Source organism: Paroedura picta, chromosome 5, assembly GCF_049243985.1.
Source record: "Paroedura picta isolate Pp20150507F chromosome 5, Ppicta_v3.0, whole genome shotgun sequence".
In the NCBI taxonomy this organism is placed as follows: Eukaryota; Metazoa; Chordata; class Lepidosauria; order Squamata; family Gekkonidae; genus Paroedura; species Paroedura picta.
Window position 1 is genome coordinate 98,495,655 of NC_135373.1, and position 24,970 is coordinate 98,520,624.

General features: G+C 41.0%; 1 protein-coding gene across 3 annotated transcripts in view; it reads right to left on the minus strand.

Moving 5' to 3' along the window:
• Positions 1-2,527: 2,527 nt before the first annotated feature.
• MEI1 (meiotic double-stranded break formation protein 1) overlaps positions 2,528-24,970 on the minus strand; it is a 42,089-nt gene continuing 19,646 nt past the window's right edge. The window contains exons 10-32 of one of the 3 annotated variants that reach the window (XR_013231319.1): positions 24,833-24,932; positions 23,506-23,640; positions 22,660-22,810; positions 20,691-20,782; positions 20,419-20,560; positions 19,770-19,881; positions 19,106-19,166; positions 18,788-18,885; positions 17,394-17,568; positions 16,411-16,558; positions 15,645-15,926; positions 12,136-12,301; positions 11,675-11,779; positions 10,567-10,677; positions 9,712-9,899; positions 8,890-8,971; positions 8,594-8,784; positions 7,998-8,079; positions 6,641-6,747; positions 5,539-5,670; positions 5,269-5,337; positions 4,943-5,052; positions 2,706-2,724 (exon numbers count right to left, since the gene is read on the minus strand). Coding sequence is in view for 2 of the 3 variants with exons in the window: in XM_077339359.1 (XP_077195474.1) it covers positions 2,679-2,724; positions 4,943-5,052; positions 5,539-5,670; positions 6,641-6,747; positions 7,998-8,079; positions 8,594-8,784; positions 8,890-8,971; positions 9,712-9,899; positions 10,567-10,677; positions 11,675-11,779; positions 12,136-12,301; positions 15,645-15,926; positions 16,411-16,558; positions 17,394-17,568; positions 18,788-18,885; positions 19,106-19,166; positions 19,770-19,881; positions 20,419-20,560; positions 20,691-20,782; positions 22,660-22,810; positions 23,506-23,640; positions 24,833-24,932 (2,816 nt within the window). In the remaining variant the exon portion in view is untranslated. Of the gene's footprint in view, positions 2,725-4,942; positions 5,053-5,268; positions 5,338-5,538; positions 5,671-6,640; positions 6,748-7,997; positions 8,080-8,593; positions 8,785-8,889; positions 8,972-9,711; positions 9,900-10,566; positions 10,678-11,674; positions 11,780-12,135; positions 12,302-15,644; positions 15,927-16,410; positions 16,559-17,393; positions 17,569-18,787; positions 18,886-19,105; positions 19,167-19,769; positions 19,882-20,418; positions 20,561-20,690; positions 20,783-22,659; positions 22,811-23,505; positions 23,641-24,832; positions 24,933-24,970 lie in introns of all 3 variants that reach the window. The other 2 variants (XM_077339359.1, XM_077339357.1) reach the window with 2 other exon arrangements.

Genomic DNA, 24,970 nt, shown 5'->3' on the forward strand with positions numbered 1-24,970 from the left:
GTCCAATTCCCGCAGAATGCAGGAAATGTACAACTACCTGCCCACCCACAGTGACCCTAATTCCATGCCCAGATGAAGTACCCCCCCCAAAAAAAAACACCAGAATCCCTGGTCAGTCTACCCTGGCGGAAATTCACCTCCCAACCTCAAAGTGGCAATCGGCATTTCCCTGGGCATGTGAGAAAGGGCCACAAGAGCCAAGCATGAACAAGTTTAAAGTAGCCCCGTGACCTAAGTTTTAATTCTTGTCCTTTACTTGATTGTCTGTTCAACTCATATTGCGATAAAACTGGCCAAGAACCTCTCGGCATAGAATTATAGAGTTGAAAGGGACCTCCAGGGTCATCTAAACATCTAGTCATGTTTAGAACTAAAATCAGGTACATCTGAATAGTTTGAGCAGCTACAACAGAACTAAAATTAGAACTGGACCAGAAAATCAGAACTAAAATTAGTTTGAGCACTGAGAAGTTACAAAATGTTGGTACTTAAGATGTATTTTTAAAGTTATTTCCTCATTACTATTTTAACCCTTTTTTACTTAGCCTAATTTGATAGAACCTTATATTAAAACTTTGGCATGGGGGTGTACTTACCCTCTCCTCACATCTGCTAAACTCACCTGTTTATTCCCTAAACATTTTATTACTGGAGTTGACATTTCAGCACTGGGCCTGCCTCCTATCTGTATGCATTCTTACAGGAGGCTGAAATTCCTTATTATTGAATTCATTAATTTGAAAGATATTAATTTGAAAGATCTGAACCCTGGGTTTGGACCACCATAAATCATACACCCCTACATTCAGGGGACTCTCCCCTTCAAGGGGATATAACTGTTTCCTGGTCCAAAGGCAAATTCTTGTGCCAGTTACTCCAAAGTAGGGTGAAGGCGGTGGGAAGGACAGCAGCAAGGGCACACATGGGATCCAAACTGTAACCCAAAACTAGATGGCCCTGCTTTGGATCAGGAAGCAAAACATGTCTTCTCAGAGGGCAGAGTCCCCTGAAGGTAGAGGGGTATGGCATGTGATGGTCCAACCTTTATTTTGGGATGCAGAGGGCATGCAGTCTTCCCAGGTCCTTATTCAAATCTTCTTTGAAATACAGGCTTCTCTGGGGCACTCTGAACAGAAGCTTGTGGTGCCAGAACTAATGTTTGGATTGAGCACTGCTGCATGTCCTCTTGCAGGCTGGAAAGTCTCCAGTTGTTGTTTGAGGTGGTCCAAAGATTGTTTTGGGGTACAGCCTGGCCCTAATGTCCACCTGTGTAAAGTGGGTATACCCCACTTTGGAGTTGTTGTTGTTATGTGCGAAGTCGTGTCCGACCCATCGCGACCCCATGGACAATGATCCTCCAGGCCTTCCTGTCCTCTACCATTCCCCGGAGTCCATTTAAGTTTGCAAACTTTGGAGTAGCTGGCCCCAAAATTGGGCTTTGACCAGGAAACAGCCCTGAATATCAGGGGGGTGAGTTATGGTGATCCAAATTTTATATTAGGGTTCAGAGATTTCAAATTCTTCTTAGCAGTTTTGGTTGAATTCACAAATAAGTAATGAATTAGGAATTGGGAACTAGGAACCAACTTCAGTCTCCTCATTCTTATCAAGCCTTGCAACTACCAGTTGGCCAATATAACTAGAAATCTCTATTTTCTAATTATTTCCCCATAAGGCTCTTAACTCTTAATCCTCTCCATTTCTTCCTTTTTTCTGACCCCAACTTGCATTTTCTCTTTGCCATGTAGACTTTACTCCTTAATAGCACTTAGTTCACTGCCTTCCTTTTTCTTCTCAACTGCATTTGAATTTCTTTAACTTACTGCAATTGTGTCCATAATCTCACTCCTTCTGTATCTATCTCCTCTACATGGTTCTTTCCAGAGCCTTCATTCTCCAAATATCAATCTTCCAGTTAAGCCTGAAATTAACTTTTGTTTTTGTTGCTTGTAGCCTTTCCTCCTGTAGTTCTCTGCCATTGGAATATCCTTCATCTCGCCATCGTTAATATGTATTTCATTAAAGTAAATGTTGTACATCTGTTTGCAGTGTCCCACTGGAGTTAGCAACATGCCATATGACAATGAAGTAAGGAACCATGCACTGTAGACATCTTTTTAGTCCCATAGCATAGTCATGCCCTTAGATGGAAGCTTCTTAGGGAATACTTTGTTCTTGTATGAAAATGGTTGATCACCATAATTGCTACTACTGAAAGGCAAAATAAGACTAGAAACTACAGTGCTAACCACACATTTGGCAAAATGTATTACATTTCTTGATCCACCACATCCTTCTTCTTGTGACTGATTAGCTGTAAAATACACACTAGGGATTCACATTTACCATACTTGACCCTCCCCATCTGAATATGAAGGTAATTCAGAAAAGAGATTATTTACCCAAGTCAAGTGCTTAGTGAATGTATGAGTTATGCAACAAAACCCCGAAATGAAGTTAAAGTTCCAAGGAAAAAAGAAAACAAAAAACAGAAAATGGATTTTCAAAAGTTTTATTATAGAGTTGTATACTGAACAGCTAACTAAACCATTTGTTATTTCTGGAACAGTTTCTTTTCTCTGACACTATGTTTAAGTCTGACTGGAAAAAAGTTGCAAAGGCAAGTTGCTTTATCCATCCATGATGTTTCTGTGCAGCACTGGATTTTTCCCCTTATCTCAGTCTCTAATGTGTGAGAGTGACACCGCCACACCTCCAAGACATCTGAATTCAAAGGCATGAGTGAAAAACCAAAGAAAGTAAGAGCTGTGAAGACATACTGCCTAGAAAAGGTTTACAGTGGTGTTTAGGAGCTGATCGCAAAGGCAGCCCAAGTGGCATATTACCATCTGCACCAAGCTAGGCTGCTAGTGCCCCACCTGTCCCCAGAACATTTGGCCACAGTGATCCATACAACGGTCACTTCCAGGTTAGACTTATGTAACTCACTGTATGCAGGCCTTCCCGTCCCTGACCTGGAAATTGCAGTTGGTGCAAAATGCGGCTGCTAGAATCCTCACAAGCTCATCCATATCCAGCCTGTACAGAGGCAGCTGCATTGGTTACCAATTAGCTTCCAGATCAAGTCCATGGTTCTGCTTACCTTTAAGGCCATCCGTGGCCTGGGTCCCACATATCAGAGGAACCACTTGTCTCCTTATGTCCCCCAAAGGGCTTGTCGCTCTGTGGGTTTGAATCTGCTGGTTGTCCTCAGTCTCTGGGAGCTCCATCTGGCCTCGACCAGAGCCAGGGCTTTTTCAGTGGAATGAGCTCCCAGAAGAGCTGAGGATCCTGATGGAGCTACCACAGTTCCGCAGGGCCTGCAAGATGGAGCTCTTCTGCCAGGCATTTGGTTGAGGCCAGGCCAGGAAGATCGGGTCCCCCCTGTATAGGCCCCATGTGACAAACATTTGGGCATGAGGTACCTCTCCTGAGGGCTGTGGTGGATCACTGTCATCAGGCATGGATGGGTGGGGAGGGAAGGACATAGTTTGGATTTTGCTGCCAATATTGTTTTATTTTATGTGGCTTTATGGATTTTTAAAGGTAAAGGTATCCCCTGTGCAAGTACCGGGTCATGTCTGACCCTTGGGGTGACGCCCTCTAGCGTTTTCATGGCAGACTCAATACAGGGTGGTTTGCCATTCCCTTTCCCAGTCATTACCGTTTTTTTTTAAGAGCCTCTTGTGGCGCAGAGTGGTAAGGCAGCAGTAATGCAGTCTGAAAACTCTGCCCATGAGACTGGGAGTTCGATCCCAGCAGCCGGCTCAGGGTTGACTCAGCCTTCCATCCTTCCGAGGTCGATAAAATGAGTATCCAGCTTGCTGGGGGGTAAACGCTAATGACTGGGGAAGGCACTGGCAAACCACCCCGTATTGAGTCTGCCATGAAAACCATAGAGGCCGTCACCCCAAGGGTCAGACATGACTCGTTGCTTGCACAGGGGATACCTTTACCTTTTTATGGATTTTTACTTTAAACTGCCACAAACCAGCAGGGTCCAGGAGTGGCAGTTAATAAAAGCAAATATAAACAAACTAGATATTAAGCCCGCTGTGGCCAAAATACAGCGGGCCCTAGCATGGTGGGTGGGTGGAGGGATGGGGTGAAGGAAGGAGGAAAAGGAGAAAGAGAGACAGAGAGAAAGACAGAAAGAAAGGGAGGAAGATAGAGACAGAAGAAGAGGGAGAGAAACAGGTAGCCAGAAAGAGGCAGATGGGAGAGAGGGAGGAAGGAAGAAAGGGAAAAACAAAGGGAATGCTGGGAAGAAGGGAAGGATAAAGGAAATGTTGGGAGGAAGGGAGGAACAGAGAAAGGTAGGTGGCCTGAAAGGGGACTTTGCGGCCTACTGCTGGGCCTAGGGGCAAGCTCGGCTGCCCCAGGGCCTGGCAGAAGGCTCGGGAAAGCGGCGGCAGGCTTTGCGGCCTTCTGCCGGGCCCAGGGGCAGGCAAGGCTGCCCCAGGGGCCGGCAGAAGGCTCCCTGGGCGAGGGGAAGCTGGCCGGAGGGCTTACCGCTGGGGAAGGCTTCTTCCTCTGAGCGGCGACTCCCCAGCCGGCTCAGGCAAGGCTGGGCCAACCAGCCAATGGGGAGCCGCGCTTCGCGGCTCCTGATTGGGCCCTTCGAGTTTTTATCCCGGACAGAGCCCGCCCATTCTCCTCCCCTTTAGCCCTTACTCCTTTATTTAATCTGCTCCACAGGAGCGGTTAAAGATATGTCTGGCTATTTTACTGTATTTTTTTAATCTAATATTTTCTTTGCATCATAGTGTGTCTGAGCTCAAATGATAAAAAAGACCCAAATCAGAAAATGACACACTGAAAAAAAGAAAGCTAATAGACACCTCCTCATAAAATAGATAACAACTACCAACCTCATCTGAACTTCCCTCCCAGCCACATTGCTGCCTGCATCTGACACTCGGTCATTCTTGCCAAAGGATACACCATGCTTTGATGGGTCTGTTGAATCCTGCTTGTTGAGGGAAGGCTTTCCAGCAAGTTTTGGATAGATGCTCTCTGGGATGAATCCAGTTGGCATTTCCCATTCTGAAGCTGGTATTGAAGTGAAAGGTATTATGGAAATAATTAACAAGGATGTTCCTTCACTTCCTCCAATAGCAATAAAAGGCATGTCCAAGAGCAATAAAAAACCTGTCCAAATGGCAGCATTCCGTGCTGCTGGCTTAACACGGTAGCATTACACCAAAAGCACAGAAAGCGTATGGGGAAAGCCTTTCAGATAAAGAAAGTATCTTTTACCCAGTTTACCTTTCAAATGTCAAAATATCTCATTTCTGCATAGCGGTTGGCAATACTGGTCCTGTTCCCGTCTGGGATCTGTATTGATACAAACTGAAAGGAGACCTGCATCTATGCACACATGTAGCTCTGCTGCATTCAGGATAGCATAAGGTTACTCTTCTCCCCATCTCATTTTTTTGTACTGACAACTGATAAGATAGAAGCTGGAAGAACGATCTTAATCTTGACCTCACAGTCAGCTCATATTTACCGAATCATCTTTGTCAAACAACTCACCTGGAGAACAAAGGAGTGAAGAGCACTGACTGTGGCCTCAGGAAGGTCTGACAATTTGGTATTTGCAGCTTCTTCAAGTATATGGCTAATTTCAGTCTGGGAAATAAGACTAGTGTTCTGATACTGCACACACTGAACCAAAAAAGGGGGAAAATGCATTTGGAAAGTTATATGTGAATTTTAACATAGACATCTGCTGAGAACACAGTGCTGGAAGCCACCACAAATTTTATTGTAACAGATGCTTCAGCAATATTCAAGAATGTTAGAAATATTTATATTCAGGTGAGTAGTTGAATTGGTTTAGAGCAGCAGAACAAAATTTGACTCCAGTGGCACCTTTAAGACAAAGTTTTATTTAACATATATATGCTCTGGTGTGCACGCACACTTCTTCAGATAAGCTTATACCTTAAATAAAACTTAATTAGTAATCACTTTGAATGTACTTGCCCCATTTTGGGCAAGGGATAGGGACAGAAAGCCAACTGAATCTTTGAGTTTAATGATTCTACAAAAAAGGAGTGAAGAACACTGACTAGGAATTAAAGCTCCAACATTATAAAATACTGCATATGTGTTTTCAGGGCATGAAAGGGAGACAATTTCATCACACTGGAGTGTTCCAAATGTCTATCAGCCACAGGGAAGGAAAAAGAGAATATACCAGCTCTTCCAAAGATTGACAACTTGAGAACAAATATTAAGATTTGAATGTGGTGATGTATTAAGTACATGTATGGAAATAATTGGCACCTTTAATTCATATTGAAGTTTTGCTCAAGACCCCTTTTTTCTAATAATACATAGCATTGATTAGCTTCCACTGCCATGCAGAATAGATACTTTAAAATAATTTATTTAGAATATATGTACAGTACCTTTTAGGCATTAAAATATCATAACATGGCTTAAAATTAGAAGTCAAAAAACTAATACATATAATAAATCTAAAATAGCATCAGATTTAAATTTTAAAAGTCACATAAAATGCATTCTAAAGGGCCTGGGTGTAGGCTATATGAATACATAGGCATACTGTATATACTACAAGAACATGATATATATTAGCAAGGTAACAGTATGTATCATAGGTACTCACCAAAGTAACAAGTCTGAGAATTTCAGGATGAAGAAAGGAATTCTCACCACCATCCAGAAGTGTGATCAGCAAAAATTTATTCCACGGTTGTGAAACAACATGACTTGCTAAAATTGGAGAAACCAATCACAAATAATTTTCTCAAAAACGATCTAGTTGAAGAGGTTCCAATTCCAAATTACTGTATTCATGCATGTGAATTTAAGATTTTTTTTTGTCATCAACAATCATATTTTTTTAAACAGAAGCAGTGGTTATGGAGATAAAATTTACTGCATCTCAATCAGCAAGTGGTTACTGCTGGCCACATTAGAATTTAAGCACTTTATTCACAATCAAACTGCACCAAGAGAAGAAAAACATTTAGAGAACGTACAGTTGTTATATGAGTAATCTATGAAGCTGGATCAGAAACAAATACAGAGTTGTTCAGAGATGCCTATCTTGCTTTTTTCCCATTGCAAAACATATTTGTTCAGCTTCTTGCTGTACTATATTAATATTATAAAGTTACTACACAGGTCTTTAATGTCATTGTCACTCTAGCGAGCCAGTGTTGTTTAGTGTCCATAGTATCAGACTAGGGTCTGGGAGACCAAGTTCAAATCCTCACTCTACCATGGAAGCTTTGCGTGTGATCTTGGGCCTAACCTGCTTCACAGAAAATGGAGTAATAAACAGAAAGAAATTTTCAAGCTGGCAATGGCAAAAAGCTTTATTCAGAACAATTCCCTAGGTATAAAACCTCATTTTCATATTTTACTTTTCGTATTTTACTTCCTCAGTAATAAGAAACTTATTTCTTATAAATGGGGTCATTTATAAGATAGTTACCTTTATGGACCTTTGATACCAATAGACCCAAATTAGATGGCTTAAAATATGAAGTATAAGAATTAGGTAGTGGGTTGAAGACTTTGTATCCCTGGAAAAAAAAACAATTAAGAAATAAGTTTACTGAGGAAGTAAAATACGAAAACGAGGTTTTATACCTAGGAACTCCTTCTGAATAAAGTTTTTTGCCATCGCCAGCTTGGAAATTTCTTTCTGTTTACTCATCTTCAGCTGATGGATCGTCTCTGCTTGTCATAAAATGGAGGGCAGGAAAATGTCAGCCAATCTGGATCATAGAATCATAGAGTTGGAAGGGACCATACAGGCCATCTAGTCCAACCCCCTGCTCAACGCAAAATCAGCCCTAAGCATCCTAAAGCATCCAAGAAAAGTGTGTATCCAACCTTTGCTTGAAGACTGCCAGTGATCCTCACTGAAAGTCCACATCCTATCACTCCAAGTGCAAGAGAATATGGAGCAAAATAAATACAGTGAATATAAACAACTGTGACAAAGGCTTTACCAATGTCCTGGTTCTTTCCATGCAGGTATTCCAGCAAGATTTCCAGACAGCCAATAACAGTTTGTGACAGCAACAAGTCCTTCTGTGAATATAAAGAACAGAGTAGACACAATTAATTTCACAGAAATCCTATTAAAGACAGCTTCACAGTAGAAATGAGTCTATCATATACTATTTTCCTGTAACATGTGGTGAAGTAACTATATGTCCCTCTCCTGCAGCTCAATGGAGTTAAAAATACTGCTCAAATACCTTATTGCTCTTGTAGCCTCTTACTAGAGGAGGAATAAAAGCTATTGCTCTTAACTTAAGGGACATTCTGGAGTGTATACACAATTTGCACTGAAGAAGAATAATTCTGAGATACCCACTGTGGTGTCTGTGGGCACCATGGTGCACACAGACATATCTCCTGGTGCCCTCTTTTAGAAACTGAGCATGACTAGGTGAGGCTCAGATGTTGGGTATCCCTGGAATAATGATTACTTCTCAACATTTAATAGAAAAGCTTGTAAAGATTTCTCTTTGGACTGGCATTTTAAACAGGATTGCTGCTGTTGGCAAACTTTTATTTCTATTAACAGATAGATTTATACCTGAACCAATAGGTTCTGTAGACTGATGACCAAGGATAGGACATGCCACGTAGCCAACGGAAACAAAGTGGCATCTTCCTTTGATGATGCCAGATCCTTCCCATTTTTGTCCGTTTGATGTACAACAAACTTCACAAGGGAAGAAGAGAGGTTCTGCCTAAGGAAGGCTCTTAGAAACAGAAGGATGCTGACTGGATATAAAAAACATGTATTAGCATGGAAGAAATCTCCGCATTGCACACATCCTGCCCAGAGATTTCCCAGTGTTGAATGATTCTGACAAAAGTGCCACCTACCAAAGAACAATGTGGGCTTCTTCTTCTTGAAAGCAACTGCACAGAAGACCTGATCCACTTCCAGACAGATTACATGATGCACCTTTTAGAAAGGGATCACAGGGAATGATTGGGATAGAGGAAGGGGAAAGAAGCAGACAGGTCTGGAAGACAAAAGGCCACTGTGCAGAGCTCTCAAAAACCTGGCAACAGACCAACATGCAGCTCATCCAATTTATTCCCTAGGTTATTCATTTACGACAGAGGCCATATGAGGTCAAAACGAGCAAACAGACACAATTAACTATACAACTTGCTTTTGAGTCATCCTCATTTGAATAGGACAGCTTACATATCTAAACTGATGCTTTCCTTCAGAGGATTAGGGAATGGCATGACATTAGCTCATATTCACAATCATTCGATACATTCATTTATCCACTCCAGCGCCACTGACAAAACACCAAAGAACAGTGAGCATCTGGGATTATTCCCATTCATAAAATAAAAGCTTTAATTCACCAAGTGATCTTGAGCCAACTGTTTCCAAACCCACATTTGATATGGTTCACCTCATTTACATATACTGCCCACATAATTTATGGAATAGATGATTTGGGGACAAAAAACTAGCTTTACATCTGGATGAACAATGTATCAGTTATAAACACAACAGATTTGAAGAGTCAATAGTCGGAGGTTAACAGTGTTCAATTTGGCCTGGATCCTGTCCCTAATTAAGAATAAATTGTGAATGGTATCTATAAGAAGAAATTTTGTTTTCATGTTACTAGTTACCTCTCCTGCTTGACAGCTTGCGTACAAACCTACGAAATTTCTAACCTCTGTTTTATAAATATGTTGCTGAGTCAAGAGAGCAGCAGTCAGCAGCCAAGCAGAGCACAGAAGTGCTTCATTGGACATTGAGAAGGCTGTTTCAGAAGGGGAAGGCACAGGCAGCATCCAGGTGAGCTGGAGAACTCTCTCAAGTAGCTCTAGCAAAGGCATATTGGAAAGCAGCATAGCCACCACTAAAAAAGAAAACAGGTTTGAGCACTAGACTGTATCACAAGATTGCTAGTAGAGCAGGAAGCCAGTGTAGCTACCAGTAACACCCACAAAGAGCAACAATTTTGATCATACCCCTCTCCCTTCCCCAAAATTAGGCATCTAGTTAGCACTTAGATTCTTAGACTATCCAATACGTCTTTTAACCTTAGCAGGATATATGTAATGGATAAATGTAATCCCCAACATGGCCACTTAAATCCAGAGATCAGAATCACAAACAGACAAGATAGGTCTTTCTACAAACGTAAAAAGGGCCTAGGTTTGCAGAAAAATCTGAAATCTTCCACAGTTGGACTATGTCATGTTATCCTACCTTTACACAATCTAGCAAGACAGATCTTAGTACATTTAAAGGAAATAATGCAGAAAAATATAAAACCTCTAGTAGCTTAGGGAGGGTTTAATTTTTTACCGCCATCTGTATTATACTGTATTGCTGGTCCTTTTTAAGGAGATGGGTTTTAATGGGATTTTTATTGGGGATTTTATTGTACTGTATCATTATTTAACCCGGCAAGAGTTGGCCTGCAGAGTGTGGAGGGTAATAAATATGATGATGATGATGATGATGATAGGGAGGGGTATTTGTTACACCCAAACAGGGCCCATTTTTATCTTTTTTGTTACCTCTTTGCTGACTAGAAGGTGTTGTCTGCTGAAGGCTCCAATACAAGAAGTTCAGTGATGGTTGCAGAAGCTCAAAGTCTGTTGGGCTGCATTTCCCAGACAAATTGCTGACTGCATGACAAAGATACCCTATATAATTTTCAACTTTTCCAATTTTAATGTACCAAGTCCTTGGGAACAACCCAGTGATCCCATTAAACAAGCTTTGACCTCCAATCAAACCCTGCTGTTTTCCACATATGGACAGGCATGTATATTTCTCCCCCATAGCTGCTGCAGCTAGCAGTGCAGTACAGCAACAACAGGGCTTCCAGATGGCAGGTTTCCCCATAGATTCCCCATAACCAATTTATTTCCTACCACCCAGGCAACCACTTTTTCATGCTGTTTTTTTCCCCAAGCAAATCTCTAGCTGCTTTCATTGCAAATATGTTTTCCCCTTATGTCTCCATAATGAAAGGCGCTACAAGCTTACTTTTTAAAATGAAAGATGGAAAATTAGAGAAATTGGTACACATATTTTTATAACATTATATGACTTTAACAATATTATTCAATTGCCAATTTAAAGAAACCCCAAATGCCTTTCAGTGGCAAGCAGGAGGAAATGACTGCTGTGAGGAAAATGGCTGTCATGTGGGCAAGATCAGGTAAATCTGAACTTTTGCATATGCAACAGCCACTTTGTTGTAATCTTTCCCAAACTCTATAGTAAAGTAGGCTTGCAAAAGTTCAAGGAAAATATGGGCGGTACACAAATGCACCACAAATGAGCTGTATGATGCTGCATTGTGGGGGGGGGGGATACTACCGAAAAGTAATGTGTGCAGAAATTATCCTTGTCACAGACAGCATACAAAGAACTCCTGCTTCAAAAGAGGACACAAATATCATAATAAATTGTTGTCACAGCTGTGCACTGTAGTTAGGCTTTCTCCCTTGTCCCCCATGGAATCCCTTCCAGTCCAGGCTTCCTTTTGGTCCCTGAACCTATATAATTCACTCCAACAGCTTTAAAAGGGTTTATGATTGACACTGTAACTCTCTTATCTGCAAACAAAAAACCTAGAGTGGACAATAACAGCAGGTGATGAACTCAAAAACTCACCCAGATGAAGCAATCTGAAATCTGTGCTGTCCAGCTCTCTCTCTGACACATATCTCAGCTGTACCAGGAACAGAAGGTTCAACAGAAGTGGCAGGGTTTGATTTTCTACAGCAGTACGTAAAAGAAAGCAATTCAGTGTCCTAAGCCTTTTACACACTGGTGGTTTCCTTCACTTGTTTATGTATGGTTGGTTGGTTGGATCTATACCCAGCCATTTCTCCAAGGACTTGCGGCAGCTTACAATAAAACACTGATAAGTTAATAAAATCCCAAGAACCCTCCAAGAATGGCAGCCAAAAAAGACACTCTGTAACCAACCCCTGCCAATAGCCTGACTGCCAGATTTTGGACCATTTGAAGCTCTAGGTGGTTTTCAATGGCAGCCCCATGGCTCATGGTCAGTACTCACTTTGGAGTACGGCTATCCAACGGTATCTTCCTCTTTTAGATTTCCTATTCACCTTGTAAAATGCTAGAACTGTTTTCTACCAGACGCTTCTGCAGAATCTGTAGAAATTGACTTCGAAGAAGATCACAGACAAAGACATCCTCATTTCTTTTCAGAAAGGTCTCTAGAGTCACCAGGACTTTGCGAGTTACTTCTTCAGGGCCCTGGCAAACTAAATCCTGAGAGGGAAAGCAGATCAACACCCATTTAAGAAGATTTTGATACTTTCACTGTTATGTCACAACAAATGATCTGAATACCAATTTGGAAAACAGTGTTCATAATTCTTAGTAATGCTACAGCCAGACAAAGGCCTCATGCACATACATAAGAAAAAATATACTAGAACTGTTACCTGAATTCACAGCTTTGGTATTTAGATACATTACCCAAACAAACAAGTTACTATTCAGATGTACATATTTTAATTCTACCTAATATTCAAGCTGCAAAATTGTTCTACGACAAAGATGTGCTTTATAAACATTAAGGGACAGCGCAAGCCTAAGTGGATGTCAGTAGGCGAAGAAGTGCACAGACAGGCTATGACAATACTAACTTCACTTAATGAGAGTCATTGAACTCACTGGGCATTACTTCTGTGTATACATGCTTAGGAGGACTGCCCTGGACTTAAGACTTAATATAGTGTTGTATAAATCAACACTACACTTGTGTCTATAATGTCCACCAAAATACACGCACACATAAACCTTGGTGATTCTATTTCTTATCTGATACAATGCAAACAAAACAAAAAAGTGTCACATTTTGAAACAATTACAAGCACTTATTTTAATAATGCAAAATTAGGCTTATCAGAAAAATGTACTTGCCTGAAAAAGTTTCTATTACAAGCAATCTAGGACAAAACAGGCAAGAGACTCATTCTTGCAAACAACTTCTCCGTCCTCTACACATTCACAAATGGGTCTGCTGAAGTATGGCCCTCTTAGTCACTGTTAATTTCCAGGAGGAATTAGCAGGGTCTAATTTTCCTAGCGTGCCCCAGTTATTATTATTAAACCTAAAAATATTTTTGGCATTTAGCAGAAATTAATCAAGAGTGTGGCAGTATCCACAGACAGCATAATGTACTGAGTTCCTCAGTCATGTAACTTTCTGACCTGCCTGGCTGACAATTTCATTTATCAAATGGTAGATGAACCCACAAGAGGTTCAGCCATACTGGACTTAATACTGACCAACAGGCAAGAGTTGGTGGATGAGGTGAAGGAGGTGGGGACCCTAGGGGGAAGTGACCATGTCCTCATAGAATTCCTTTTGAGATGGGGAGCCAAGGAAGCTTGTAGCCAGACGCGGATGTTGGATTTTCGTAGGGCAAACTTTAATAAACTCAGAGACATGATGAGTGTCATACCATGGACGAGAATGCTGGAAGGGAAGGGAGCATGTGAAGGGTGGACGCTACTCAAACAGGAGCTATTGCATGCTCAATCAATGACTATCCCAGAAAGACAAAAACACTGCAGGAGCTCTAAGAAGCCTATTTGGATGAACAGAGAACTTCAAGAGCAACTAACAAAGAAAAGGAAAATGTTCAGGAAATGGAGGGAAGGACAGAGCTCTAAAGAAGAATACCTACAGGTTACTAGGCATTGTAGATCAATCATAAGAAAGGCCAAAGCTGAGAGTGAGCTAAGATTGGCCAGGGAAGCCCATTGTAACAAGAAAATATTTTTCAGTTATGTGAGGAGCAAACGTAAAGTAAAGGAGGCAATAGGCCCGCTGTTGGGTGCGGATGGACAAACTCTAACGGAAGATGCAGAGAAAGCAGAAAGGCTTAGTGCCTTTTTTACATCTGTTTTTTCCCACAGTTCAAAGTGTTTAGGCACATCTAGAGATGGCCATAACCAAAGGACAGTGTCTGGGTGGCAGGTTAACATGGATAGAGAGGTTGTCGAGAGGCATTTAGCTGCACTGGATGAGTTCAAATCCCCTGGTCCGGATGAAATGCACCCGAGAGTACTCAAAGAACTTTCCAGAGAACTTGCACAGCCCTTGTCCATCATCTTCGGAACCTCTTTAAGGACTGGAGATATCCCGGAGGACTGGAAGAGAGCAAATGTTATTCCGATCTTCAAAAAAGGGAGGAAGGATGACCCGGGAAACTACAGACCAGTGAGTCTGACCTCTGTTGTGGGGAAGATAATGGAGCAGATATTAAAGGGAGCGATCTGCAAACATCTGGAGGACAATTTGGTGATCCAAGGAAGTCAGCATGGATTTGTCTCCAACAGGTCCTGCCAGACCAACCTGGTTTCCTTTTTTGACCAAGTAACAGGTTTGCTGGATCGGGGAAATTCGGTTGATGTCATTTACTTGGATTTTAGTAAAGCTTTTGACAAGGTTCCCCATGATGTTCTGATGGATAAGTTGAAGGACTGCAATCTGGATTTTCAGATAGTTAGGTGGATAGGGAATTGGTTAGAGAACCGCACTCAAAGAGTTGTTGTCAATGGTGTTTCATCAGACTGGAGAGAGGTGAGTAGCGGGGTACCTCAGGGCTCGGTGCTCAGCCCGGTACTTTTTAACATATTTATTAATGATCTAGATGAGGGGGTGGATGAGGGGGTCTTTAAGTATTTGAAAGGTTGTCACTTGGAGGAGGGCAGGATGCTGTTTCTGCTGGCTGCAAAGGAGAGGACACGCAGTAATGGGTTTAAACTTCCAAGTACAACAATATAGGCTAGATATCAGGAAAAACATTTTCACAGTCAGAGTAGTTCAGCAGTGGAATAGGCTGCCTAAGGAGGTGGTGAGCTCCCCCTCACTGGAAGTCTTCAAGCAAAGGTTGGATACACACTTTTCTTGGATGCTTTAGGATGCTTAGGGCTAGTCCTGCGTTGAGCAGGGGGTTGGACTAGATGGCCTGTATGGCCCCTTCCAACTCTATGATTCTATACTTGAAGTTCAATAAGTTTATTTAAATATTACATTCTTAGTATCTTCAATGCCTTTAGAACAGAAATATTTAACAATATTGTTCATTTTTTAAAATATCCCAAAAAAGCCTCCTAGCATGTAAAAAGCTACTACCCTAATCTTATCTCTTATGAGCTAAGTTTCTATATATAGAGGTACTAAAAATTTCAAACATATGGTAGCTAAGAATGCAACTTTACTGGTGAGAATAATTTCCATGTAGCTCATACTTATTGGGTAACTGGAAAAAAATCAACTTGGAGTAGAAAAAAAATCTGGTCACATTGAGCCATTTCAACAGAAATTAACGTAATATATTTGGCATTTTAAACCATACCAATAAACATTGCATGTGTATTGCTATTATCTTATGATTGAAATTAATATTTTATAATTACAACAACTGTATATTTTCTGTTAAAGGCCACAAAAATATTCTTTAATCATGAGAATGCTGACTACCTTCTAGGACTTCAGCCACGAAAACAGAACTTTAATCAGGACTGCATCTGACCACATATATCTCTGAACATAAAATACAGGGTGATCTTCCATTCATAAAAAATTATCACATACCAGCAAGACAAGTAAAGCACTGGGGTTATCCTTTAGCATGCACAGGAAACTGTTCAAGTAGTTTGAAGAGTCAAAGCGAGCATTGATACTTGGGACAGCATTTTGAGATTCAAATTGGCTATAATCTTCACACAAAAACCAGAGCTGAAGAATACGGTGACCAAATCTTCCCATAAGCTCAGGATAAAACAAAAAAAATTTAAGAAGCAGAGGATGATGGACATACACCAGGGTGAAATCAGATGTAACATCTAGGATTCTCTTTATGGCAGAAAGCGAAGCCTGGATTTGAAGGAAAGTCAGAAGAAGCAGCATTAACAGTGCAGTCAGGCATCAAAGCGATCTCTCCAGGGACAAGTTTATAGATAATAAAAACAGGATTTGAATATGATACTGGTAAGAACCATTATCATTATAACGGCAATCATTTAAATGTTCTATTCAGCTTTGCAACAAGATAATATAAAAGCACATTAAGTCAATTGCTTCAGGAGCAGGTAATAGCATTCTCATAAGCATTAAAAAAAATCTTCACCTGCATGCACAAAGCTTCATTCAATCTAAAGACACCAAAAACTAGAATGCTTAATCAACGCTGCTGGGTTCTTTGTTCTGCCGGCACTCCTCCACCTGGCCGCAATGGCCACCATGTGCTGAAAGCAGTGGCCGTGCTTGTCTAAAAAGGTCCACCAGAAACAAGCTTCCAGAAACGTGATAGATCAAATTTTAAACATTGCTCTAGGGAGTAGTGATTAATAGTGTTTACCAAGTCTAGAGCTTCAGTCTTGTCTTGACATATTCCTAGAAGATACAAAACAGCTCTGAAGACGAATGCAGGTGGACAGTCTCCTTGATGTTGGAGTGACAGAAGGAAACTTCTTATGGCTGAGAAGAGTTCTGTTTCTGGAATAAATCTAAGAACAAGAGTTTTTAAATTAATATCCAGCCTTATCTCCTTAGACCCAGGAGTTAACACACAATAAAAACAAGCCATCAGCATGAGCCTCAGGGGAGGGCAGTATACAAATGATGGATGGATAGACAGAAAGATTGAAAGATGGATAGAATATAAATATCACACAAGCTATATCAGCACAGCCAGATCTGCACGTGAAGGTGACCTCTGCATCCATTCTGATAAGCCATTACAAAGGACCGGTCTGGACATAGAAAAAGCCAGTGAACTGACTGTTGCCAGACAGGTAGCCCTGAGAGATGGCACCACTAGAAGACTGCCTAAAGAGCACAGCTGGTGTGTGGGAATATACTGGGAGATTCAATAAATATTAGGGCTTCACATTTTCCCCTCCAAAATAAAACATTGTTATGTTAATACACACTGAACATCTGCCTAATCATATGCAGTTCTGGCTTCTGGACACTACTAATCTGGACAAAGTTTGAGATGGTGTGGCTCTACCTTTAGAGTGGCCAGCGTAGCAGACAAATAACTGAGGTGAACTCAGAAACATGTGCCATCTAAATGAGTAGTGTCTTGGACTTCCAGGGAAATGGTGTCCTGAACATACAGATTTATCTCGCTGAAGGCATAAAATACCAGGAAAGAGATTTATCTGTCCGTTCAGATTGTACATACCACCTCTGTAACACTACCTCTGAGACAAATTTAGTCAGTTCATCCAGGGCTATTAACACCAAGCTAAGTGTTCAATACACTAGAAATACCCCTATTCACCTATACCTTCCTTCCCTGGCGTACTGCTATGCTTTTTCTAACACTTCACTCACCTATCTTCTTGACTAAAAGCAAAGTAGATGAGAAGCAGGAGGCTATACTGGTGACTGCGAAGAGTATCATCTAAACAATATGAATTTGGGGGCTCAGATAAAAGGGTGAGGCTTTCTGCTACTCCATAGTTTAACTGGGGCAGATTCCTCTGCAGGAGTTCTGAGATTTCTTGCTCTGAAAGAGAAAAATAGCAAAACAGAGACAAAAAGCACACCAACATAAATATGAAACTTTCTGATTTTTAATTTAAAATGTTTGCTTATCCCACCCCAACCCAAAAAAAGTTGGCAAATCCATCCATGACTTCCTAACATGCTTCTGCTATTGTTGTTTGGAAGCAGTGGCAATATGGCTCAGGTACTGCCTGAAACTCAGCCCCTCCAATACGTAAGTCCTGTGGTTTGGTAGGAAAGGGATTGATGAGGAAGCGCAAACCTATAACACCTTTCTGACGCCAGAACACTTGGACAGTGATCCACACGACTGTCATCTCCAGATTGGATTTCTGTAACTCATTCTATGTGGGCCTTCCCTAGGCCTTGACCCAGAAGTTACAGCTGATAAAAAATGTGGCTGCTGGGGTCCTCACAAGAACATCTTAGAGGGCCTATATCCAGTCGGTGCTAATTCAGCCGCACTGGTTGCTAGTTGAATACTGGATCAAGTTCAAGGCACTGGTATTAACCTTCAAGTCCATATGCAGCCAGGGCCCAGTGTACTTGAGAGATCATCTCTCTCCCTACGGCCCCCTCAGGGCTTTTTGCTCTGTGGGTACAAATAGACCGGTGATCCCTGGCCCATGGGAAGTTCACCTGGCCTCAACCCCAGGCCTCTGCTTAGTGGAATGAGCTCCCACAAGAGATCAGGGCCCTGTCGGGGCTGACTCAGTTCTGCAGTGCTTGCAAGATGAGCTCTTCTGCCAGGCTTTTGGTTGAGATCAGTCAAATGGAAGATCTTGCCCTTCCTCTGGGGTCTCTTATCTATACCATCATCGTCGAGGATTTGGCACATCTGGCAGGTTGCAGGTGGGGTTGGGTAGAGGGGGTTAGGGGCCTGGGGGGGGTTGTGTGGTTTGTACTTTTGTATGTTTTTTATTGTATGTTTTATTATTGCTGTTAGCCCCCGCGAGACGGCAGGTTCAGGAGCAGCAGCCTACAAAAATAAATAATAAAATATTCTCTTACTCCATAAAAAGAGAAATCTGAAGAATGCACCCTCCCAGAAGGAAGGCATAAGAGCCTTCATTTTAAAAATGTCATTTAATACATGCTGTTATCACAGCATACTGATTCTGCACATTTTCCCCATACTTCCATCCACCTTCTATTCCCAATCCAAGCTACACACTATAAATTCTTGGAAATCCCACAAAATATCACCTTATCAAACTTGCCTTCTTGAGAAAATACTGCCATTTTCTTACAGGATGAGTGAAGATTCAGACACATACTATGGAGAAAGCTGGAACAAGCTTGATTCAAAGCAGGGTTACTTAAAGAAGAAGAAAAATGCAAAAATGAGAACTTGCCAGCATGGTCATGGCATCTTAATTAATCCAGTAATATAGTATGTCATTAGCTGAGGTTGCCAAGCTAAAGGTGAGAATTATACATACTCCTATTTTATTTGGCTCCCTAGAGTTTTCAATAGTGTTCTATTAAGATCATAAATATTTGATGAGGGTGAGAATAATTTAAGTATTATTTAATACCTTTGCCCAATGCAGAATTTGGCCTTCAGCTCCAGATTCAATCGTATGAAACAAGAAGATGCTAGACAGAAGGAAAACTGCTCATGCAAAATGTTGTGATTAAGACATTTAATAATATCTTGAGACTAGCTGAATAGGCAGAGACTCACAGACAGAAACACATTTAACAATTTTCAAGGTCTACTGTATATAACATTTCTAGGCTTTGAACAATATGACTGGCTCAAAGACAGAAGCAACTTTTCCTGCCACACACTTCCTAGTGTCCAAACTTTACTAGGCAAAGAACCCATGGATGATATGACATCTGAAAACTTATCTATATTCTCCAGCCATTCTCAGAACAGTTTTATCAGTGCCGTGGCGAGCCCAAAGTCACCCAGCTGGCTGCATGTGGGGGAGTGCAGAATTAAACCCAGCATGCCAGATTAGAAGTCCGTACTCCTAAGCACTATACCAAATTAACTCCCACCAATTCAGGTAACCCTTCCAGAAGCATCAAGAAATCCCAGGGTTTCACGAAACCCTGGTTGAGAAAGCCTGATATACTCTAAAGGATGTTCAATTAGGATTCATCCTGTGCTTCCTGCCCATTAACATGCAGTCTCAGCAGATTCTGCTGCCTACTAAAGAAGTATAAAAAACATGTTCCAATCCTCCTTACCCAGTTTAATGGAGAATCTTTTACCCATGTCTGGCACAACATTGAATAGCATGTTAAGGGTTGAAATGAAGACTTCCATGAGAGCTGGGCGGACTATCCTTTCAGAATAGCTCTGCAAGAAGAAGAAACAGAGGCTTTCCAATTATAGAAAGAAATATGCAACTCAGAGGAGGTATGAAGAATCTTTTAATGGACTTGTTTGGTGTGCTTATAACCCGAAGGCAAAAGGCACAATTTATATGAATGTGCTTGTTCCATAGCAAAAAGGAAGAAAAATCCAGATGCCTGATATTTTCTAACATTGTTTTAAATATAATCTTGGATGTTTCTCATTGTTCCCCAAATATCAACTAATGTGTGGTTCTGGGCAGTAACAAGAAGAATGAATTAAATTTGGATATAACTATGACCCACAAATTATGCTGGGATACAGCTAGTTTTTATAATCAGCTTCACCTCTCCATACTATAGCTCCTAGTCCCATGTTGGTTTTAATCACCAGGATAGTAAATTTGTCTAGTCATAGACAATGTCTCCTTTTTTCCACCAGGAGAGGACCTGGTAGGAGCCAACCTCATGCACATTCTCCTTACTTTCATAATCAAGTGCAACCACCTTCATGCTAAGATTTGAAGAGAAGGAACCCTACCATGACTATGGGGATACAAAGGGAGTCAGAAATTCTCAATAAAAACTCAGAAAAGCTTTTCAGTGTATCCTTCTTCTCTGAGTCGGGAGCAATGAAAGGGTTCTCCTGAGCCAGAGGATCATTTTGACATTCCATAGCTAATCTGTGGAAAAACGCAGAGAGAGGCAATATTACATCACATTTTACTTACATAGGGCATGAATGCACTTTGTGGTACAGTTGAACTGTATCAATCTTTCAATGATCAGCAAAGCTGAAAAAAAAGATCTCACCTACATGCATTTCTGAAGCTTTCTAAGGCACTTTGAATGAACTGTCCATGACGCGAAACTGCTCTGCTTTGATGTCCGGCCCCTGCATGACCCTTGATGGTAAGATAGAAAATGACTCAGTTAAGAATACTATTCCATGCAATCAGGACCTTAACCATAAATATTCCATTCACAAGACATAGCTTTTAAAAGCATGCAGTCATCTGAAGCAACAAACATTAACTGGCCCAACCATATCTCCCTAGCTGATACAACTAATACTCTTCCAACAGTGCCAGACCTGTTTACAATCTTGACACTGAGAGAATGGAATCAAAAACCCTCCTATCTGGTAAGCAAAAATCTATGTAATAATGTAAGTTTTTGAAACTCCCAAATCTTTGGATTACATCTTATTATATATAAATGTAACACAAGTAGTTACTGCACCGTCCTATAAAACAGGAGCACAGAACAGAGCTGAGTGCTTTCAAACATTAACTTCTTCCCGTAGGAATGTCATTATCAACTGTAATTTCCTTACAGAGATAACATTTTAACGGTAGTAAGGCAGAACAGTATAAATGTCTGAAATGCTAATATGTCACTGAAATTTCTACATAAAATTAGTTTATGAAACTGTAACATTGTAGAGGTATGCTCCTTTTTGGGCATTCATGTGATGCTGCATTAAGGCTGCAGATCTGGGAAATAAGTCCTAGTGATCAGCATGGAATAATTCTAAGACATCAATCTCAAGATGGACTGTAAAGCTGAAAAGAGAGTCTTTGTCAGCCTTTCTCAAATTTTTTACTGTTGAGATACTCCTGAAACATTATTCAGGCTTCAAGAAACACCAGAAGTGGTGGGATTGCATAATATAGTTGGGAAGCATATCTGTGTACATGTCCTCCCAGGACCCCTTCTCTTCCCACCCCATCCAGGCCCCTCATTGGCCATTTAGGGAGGGAGTGGGTGGGTCAACATGGCCATCACCTGATAAAGGTTTAACAAATTTTTAAAATATATAAAATTAATTAAGTCCCACTATTCAGGAAACCCATCCAGGGCCATCAAGAAACCCCAGGGTTTCATGAAACCCTGGTTTAAAAAGCTTGGTCTGTTAATTGTGTCTTGTTCTCTAAAAATGTATTGTGTTGATGGGGAAGGGAGCTGACTATTCTTATACTATGGCTAATATTAGAGATTTTCATTTCTTGCCTTCAGAGATTTTCTAAAATTACTTTTCCCTTTAATTACATCCTGACTATTCCTGGGTGACCCTGAACAATATTTCAAGTAAATTGGAAGCAATGATATCCACTTTATAAACATACCCTCAATGGATTTTGCAAATAACTATATCCCTATAAGGACACAATACAGAAATGAACAAAGTTTGAGTCCAGTAGAACCATTAAAACAAACTTTTATGCAAGATATAAGCTTTCGTCACAAAAAGCTATACCTTGAAGAAAACTTTGTTGGTCTTAAAAGTGCCACTGGACTCAAACTTTGTTCTGCTGCTTCAGATTAATAGGCATTTCTTTTTATTTCTTATATATGGCACTTGTGATGTAGCCTGGAGATCCAAGGATTGTCTGGCAGCCAGGCAAGAGGTGGTTTGCCATTCACTGCTTCCACAACATGACCCTTGTGTTCCTTGGAGGTCACTCCTCCAAATATTAGCTGGGGTCAACCCTGCTTAGCTTCCAAGATCTGACAAGATTGGGCTTGCCTAGGCAATCCAGGTCAGGGCACTAACACGGCGACCCACCTGAAACAATAAGGCATTGAGAGGAATCTACTACTAACCACATCTTAACAATGCAGGGAGTGGCAGACGCACAGAAGAACAGAGAGAGAGACCCAACAGAGATCTCAAACAGCTGCAAAAGAGCAACAGGTTGCCAAAACAGGGACCTTCACAGAAAAGGAATAAACGTCAAGACACATGAAAAAAAAAAAGAATTTTGCAGGCATGGCTCACCATAATCTTCCAATCACAATCAAAGGACAGACTAACCATGAGTCCCCTATTAGGTGGGAGCATTTGGAGGTCACTACATTGCTTCAGTACACTTTCAATCAGCTTTTGCAGGTCTCCATATGGCTCTGGAGGAAAGCTCACATGATCCTTTCTGTGGTGAGAGGAGCAAGAAAAAGTCTGGAATTATACTTCTTAGCAGATGCCAGAAAAACACAACTGTGAAGGCCATTCTAGACAGGACGGTGGCAGATACAGAACTATCCCAATGACAGGAAACGTTAGGTGAGGATCCAACAGTAAAGGGGGCACATGTATTAGGGCTGTCCTCTTCTTACATCTGCACCTTGCCTCACCACACAACCATCTTTCTCCAAATGCTTTTCACCCAGTCACATACACACATCATTCTACTACATAGAACTGAAGATATCACGTCTCCTTTGGCCCAAACATACCATCAAGCCACAAATCAACATGTGATGGAATGGCCATGTGCTGTTCATCCAAAATGTTCATCCTGTAGGGTAATAGAATCCGAGTCCAGTAGCACCTTTAAGACCAACAAAGATTTATTCAGGGTGTGAGCTTTCGAGTGCAAGCACTCTTCGTCAAAACTCCTTACATGACCGTGAGAATATATAGCAATATATAGACGAAGAGTGCTTGCACTCGAAGGCTCACGCCCTGAATCTTTGTTGGTCTTAAAGATGCTACTGAACTCTGATTCTATTGTGCTACTTCAGACCAACATGGCTACCTATTTGAATCCATCCTGTAGGGTGTTAGAGAAACACCAGCAATGCTGTGAGGGCAAGAAGGACGCACCAACATATTTTTCCCACCTACCTCAGAAATGCAGCTACAGCCTTCACAGCTTCAGTGGCTACTTCCAAAACAGGGCAGTTTACAGCTTCTACAAGGACACTAATGGCATCTTTTAAAACACCTGTATTTGTAAATAATTTTATTTCTGCTGGCTGCCTGAAATGAAGAAATATAGCCTTTAAAGTAGAGTCTCCTATAGAAAGTTTCCCAGATTTTTGTTACAGTTTTTTAGATTGTACCAGTATTAGTAATTAAAACTTTTGCAAGTAGGATTGTGAAACAATAGGGCTCTGATAAGCGGAGCATAAACTGGTAGCTTTAAGTTACATTAAAGATGTAATATAATAACAAACTGAAGTAAGTTCTGAATATTCATCAATGAGAATTTTACTATAAAATATTTGCCCGTATATGAGCCTGCCAATATCATGTCAACACCAATTAAGGCTATTCTCCAAGCCCTTTGAAGTAGATTAGAACTTGAGAAATACAGTATATATTGCATGTGTATGCAAAAATATGCCCCCAAAACCAAAATATGCCCCCCAAATATGCCCCCAGGGTAAAGGTAAAGGTATCCCCTGTGCAAGCACTGGGTAATGTCTGACCCTTGGGTGACACCCTCTAGCGTTTTCATGGCAGACTCAATATGGAGTGGTTTTGCCATTCCCTTCCCCAGTCATTACCGTTTCCCCCCCAGCAAGCTGGGTACGCATTTTACCGACCTCGGAAGGATGGAAGGCTGAGTCAACCTTAAGCCGGCTGCTGGGATCGAACTCCCAGCCTCATGGGCAGAGCTTTCAGACTGCATGTCTGCTGCCTTACCACTCTGCACCACAAGAGGCTCTGCCCCCAGGGTAGTTTCCACCAAAATCACACCCTACTTTCATGACTTTGGGGAAAAGGACAAACAGCCATTTCCTTGAAAGAAAACTGTTTTGTCTTACAAAAGTACAAGACAAACATAAAATAGAAAGAAACTAGAAGAAACAAAAGAAACTAACATTTCCTGCACATCCTTAAATGATAGCTAACACAGCCAAGATCAGTATTTCTGCTTCACACCTGATTTGCATTTGCTACAATGTATGATCAGAGCAAACCAACAGTCCAACTACAACATTTAATCAACAATTGTGAAATCAAATAGCAATAACTCAGTCTGCATCTCCTTTGCTAAGACAAAACGTAAGACACAGAGACTGTCACAGCAAATTGTATGCATTACCTGGACACCTCTTCAACTTGAAAGCTTTCTAGCAGACACCCAGTGAAAACTAATTCTCTTCTCTAATATGTTTTAAAACGTACAGAAATGGAAATAACCTGGTAAGTTGAAACTGCTTACCGTTTTAGGATTTCAGTGAGAAGCAAAAGTCCCTGTTTGTGCAATTCCACATTATTAAGATGCAAAATTTCTTTCAGGCTCTTTAAAACAGGTTCAATACCTAGAATGAAGTTTATTACTTTTTTCTTTTCTTTTTTC